This window comes from Octopus bimaculoides, chromosome 6 (genome assembly GCF_001194135.2).
Source record: "Octopus bimaculoides isolate UCB-OBI-ISO-001 chromosome 6, ASM119413v2, whole genome shotgun sequence".
In the NCBI taxonomy this organism is placed as follows: domain Eukaryota; kingdom Metazoa; phylum Mollusca; class Cephalopoda; order Octopoda; family Octopodidae; genus Octopus; species Octopus bimaculoides.
Window position 1 is genome coordinate 2,655,071 of NC_068986.1, and position 4,292 is coordinate 2,659,362.

The window sequence follows — 4,292 nt, forward strand, 5'->3', positions numbered from 1 at the left end:
GGAGAATATCGTTTATATTGTGTATCACTCACTAAAAAGATGAAATTTAAAATATGTTATCTCTCTCTCTCTCTCTCTCTTTGCACCGTCGCTAGAAGGGGACTTAACTCATGTTTGCAAATGCTGGTGTATTTCTCCGACTTGAAAATTGTTAGAAGTTATGGTTTAAAATTATTTTTAATGCAAAAATTCACCTCTTAGGAAGCAAAAAAAAAAAAATTAATAAATGGCTGATTCCGGGCATTTTCAAACATGAGGAATCCATTCGTGCGACTCCCAGATTGCTATCTTGTAAGGTGTGGATTTCTATAGATGCAACAAACACACACACACACACAAACACACACACACACACACACAAACTCAGCTTTACAATATGTACTGATTACTCAGTGGGAGTGGGTAATTGTGAGGGCTTGAGGAAATTATAGGAATTAGATGGATAAAAAATTCCGTAAAAAAATATTCTTTGATTTTTTTTCAAATTTGATTTAAATGAACAATTATATTTAATATTATACAAAATCTAGTTTTGTTGCTGTAATTATTTCTAATCATTATGCTGCTACTACTTTCACCAGCAATCATGTAGAGTATACTAGTACTTTGAGTGGACTCTGAATAGTTCATATTATGGTAATTAGGATAGTTCTGGTTAGATCCCCTGTTGTGAATAGGAAAATAATCTGAATAATCGTAATATTGGGGAAGAATATTTAATTGGAGATCCACAGATAGTTGCTAATCATCTAAATAATTTAATTATAGTAGCAGCTGTGGAGTATGCTCATGTATCTACATCTATACCAATTGTAAATATTACTGTAATTTGAAAATGTTGGTGTATTTACAACTGGCGTAAAATGATAAGGCACCTTTATAGCATCAGATTTCTGTATATTCTTTTTCTACATGTTATATATTGTAGTTGAGTAATAGAAATCATTAATACTTATACCTGTGTATTTTGATTGAAGAACTTTATGTAATAGACCTAACAACAGCTATGAAGCAATAAGTCCAGTTGAAGTGATAGTTGTGTTATGTAGATTTAAAAACAAATTAAATATAAGCAACTGAATATCAATTGCTGTAAAAGAGAGAGAGAGAGAGAGAGAAAATAAATGGTACAAACAGCTTAAATATATGCTGGAAGTTAGGGGTAGTTAGATACAGTCTAAAATAACAAAATGGAGAAAATGATGAAAACTAATTATAAAAAACAGATAACTATACAGCTGTGAGCCAACATGAAGATGTTAATAAAAATGCAATGCTTTTAATTATAATGCTTAATTTTGATTGTTGTTGAAAAAATTTTTATATTACTGTGTTAATATACTTGAATATTTTTTTATATATTTTTAGTGACCTGGACAACCTGTCTCTTGGATTCACTCGGCATAGTGGCAACATACTCTGTAAAGTGTGTGGTGATGAGGCCTCTACTGTACATGCAGGTGTACTCACATGTTTTCCTTGTCGATCTTTCTTTAAACGAAGTCTAAAGAACAGTATCAACCGGAAATATTCTTGTGATAACAAAAACTGTTCAATTACCAAGAACAACAAAAAGAGCTGTGATTATTGCCGGTATCGAAAATGTCTTGCTCTTGGAATGGCCAAAAATACTGTAAAGCATAATGTGCAGCCTTTAAAAGATAAGACTGATAGCCAAAAGATGGTTGAGTCTGCTAGCAATGTACAGATTGAATCCATTACGAGGGTAATGTATATTTTCTTTTTATTTGCGTATATTTGGACATAAAGGTACATGGTCCAGTTGTTAGAATGTTAGGCTCGTGGTCTTTAGGGTGTGGGTTTGGTTCTTGGATTGGGCTGTGCACCGTATCCTTGAGCAAGGGTCTTCATTTCATATTGCTCCAGAGCACTCAACTGAGCATGAGTACCAGTGGCACCTGAGAATTAACCCTGCGACTGACAGATGTCCAGTTCAGAGGGGTGCAATCTTATACACTCAGTCTAAACACCTTGGAAATCTAGATAAGCTTTATCTTCAAGAGCCGCTAAGCCTGAGGCAGATTATCTATTGTAGCCATTATATATTTGTGCTGTGTATTGGAATTAGAGGTAAAAAATTCAACCTTTTCATTGCAATTTCTGTTATTCATATAATTCAGTTTATAACATTTCCAGGTAGGAACACCTGAGATTGTTCATTGTAACATTAGTAAGAATTGTATTAAGTGCTATAACTACACCCTTGCCTGGGTACTTTGGTGATATTGAATGGAACTAAGTTTCAGTTGTAAGTAACCACTTAATAAACTAAGAAATTGTAATTTTTTTAACAATATTATATTTTTGGCATTGCTCACTTTTTACAGAACCATTGCAAAGTCTGTGGATATGAAGCATCTGGAATTCATTATGGTGTTTTGACCTGTCACAATTGCCGAGTTTTCTTCTACAAGAGCTGTGAGCAACAAAGTTTTAAAAACTATCAATGTGCCCTGAAAAATTGTAATGTATACGGTAGTGCGCAAGTGAATTGTTCCTATTGTCGCTACCAAAAGTGTTTGAGGGTTGGCATGTCAAAGGAATTGAGCAAACGAGGAAGACGGCGCAAACTAGATGAGAATTTGTCTAAAGAAATGCCAGAGATGAAGAAGCAGCGAACAAAGGCTAATAGCACCAATAAATCTAAAACCAAGTAAGTTTTTTGTTTGTCCATTCCATTGATCATTCAAAATTTCTATGCCACTTTTATCATCATCCCAATTGCTTTAACATCCACTTGGCTTGCAAGAGCCCTGTGCCAGTGCTTCACAAAAACCACTTGTGCTGGCGTCACGTAAAAGTACTCATACCAGTGCCACATTAAAAGCATCCAGCACACACTGTAAGGTGATTGGCGTTTGAAAAGACATCTAGCCATAGAAACCAAGCTAAATCAGACTGGAACCAAATGCAGCCCTCTTGTTTGCCAGCTCTGGCTGAATGGCTCAGACAGTGGAAAAAATAGGCATTAAAGCAGTGTTTCCCAAACTTTTTGCATCAAATTGCAATATCGCCCACTTATTGGCCAAAAATTGCTCCATTGCCCACCTGTGTAAAAAAAACCTCTGATACGACCATACCCCTAACACTAAATCCCCTAGGAGACCCCCCCCTGTATCATTTGACACACACTATAATGGCAGACGAAGTACCACTAAGTATTTCACCCAGCGTGCAAACGTTTCTGCCAGATCACCGCCTTGTTAATATATATAGATATGTATGTATGTGTGTGTGTGTGTGTGTGTGTGTTTGTGTGTGTGTATGTATGTATATATATTTATATAGGAGAATTTGTTGTTGAAAATGCACTGAATTTGAAAAACATATAGTTGTTTTTAAATAGATTTATTCACATACATACCAAATGTGAACATTTGATCATTTAAACATGCTTGTTTGATTTCTACTTTCTAATTTTAAACTGTGTTAAAATCCCATTGTTTTATATACATTTCTACCATTGATGGACAAAAAAATTGTTGACACTAGTTTGGTATGTATGTGAATGAGTCTCTTCAAAAATAACTACATGTTTTTCAAATTCAGGTGCATGTTTAAAAACAAATTCTCCTTCTTTCCATATATTTATATATATATATGTATGTATACATACATACACACAGTGGACTTCTTTCAGTTTCTGTCTACCAAATTCACTCAAGGCTTTGGTCTGCCCATGCTATAGTAGAAGGCACTTACCCAAAGTGTGTGTGTGCATACGAATTGTATAAGTTATTTCTCATTTAACTTACACCACTGGGCTTAAAAGAACAGAGATGGAGAAAAACATATTTAATATCTTTCACATTAATGTTATGTTCTGTTTATACAATTTTATCCTTTCTTTGTTATAGCAACTCAGATGAAAACCCACAGAATATGGTGAAGGAAAATCCAAAAGTTCCTTGCATTGTTTGTTCGGATGTGTCCAGTGAGATTTATTGTGGGCTATGGGTTTGCCGAAGCTGCTGCACTTTCTTCCAGTTCAGTATTACTAACAACCGCAGCGAGAGTTACAAGTGCAAGTACAACAACCACTGCATTGTGAACAAAACCAGCCGAGTATTGTGTCATCACTGCCGTTTCAAGAAATGTCTGATTGTTGGAATGATTAAAGAAGAGAAGTAAGCTGCTTTAATGTCTTTAAACTATGCAATTCTGCAGAAAATATCTATAGAGTTTAGCATCTCTCTCTCTCTCTCTCTTTTCTCTCTCTCTCTCTCTCTCTTTTCTCTCTCTCTCTCTCTCTCTCTCTCTCTCTCTTTTCT

At 34.9% G+C, this 4,292-nt stretch overlaps 1 protein-coding gene across 1 annotated transcript in view; it reads left to right on the forward strand.

Annotated features, from left to right (window-relative positions):
• The window catches only part of LOC106875298 (uncharacterized), a 53,856-nt gene that overhangs the window by 18,827 nt on the left and 30,737 nt on the right, over positions 1-4,292 (forward strand). Inside the window, exons 3-5 of the mRNA XM_014923386.2 lie at positions 1,369-1,726; positions 2,349-2,674; positions 3,879-4,148. Of these exons, the coding sequence (XP_014778872.2) occupies positions 1,369-1,726; positions 2,349-2,674; positions 3,879-4,148 (954 nt within the window). The remainder of the gene's footprint in view (positions 1-1,368; positions 1,727-2,348; positions 2,675-3,878; positions 4,149-4,292) is intronic.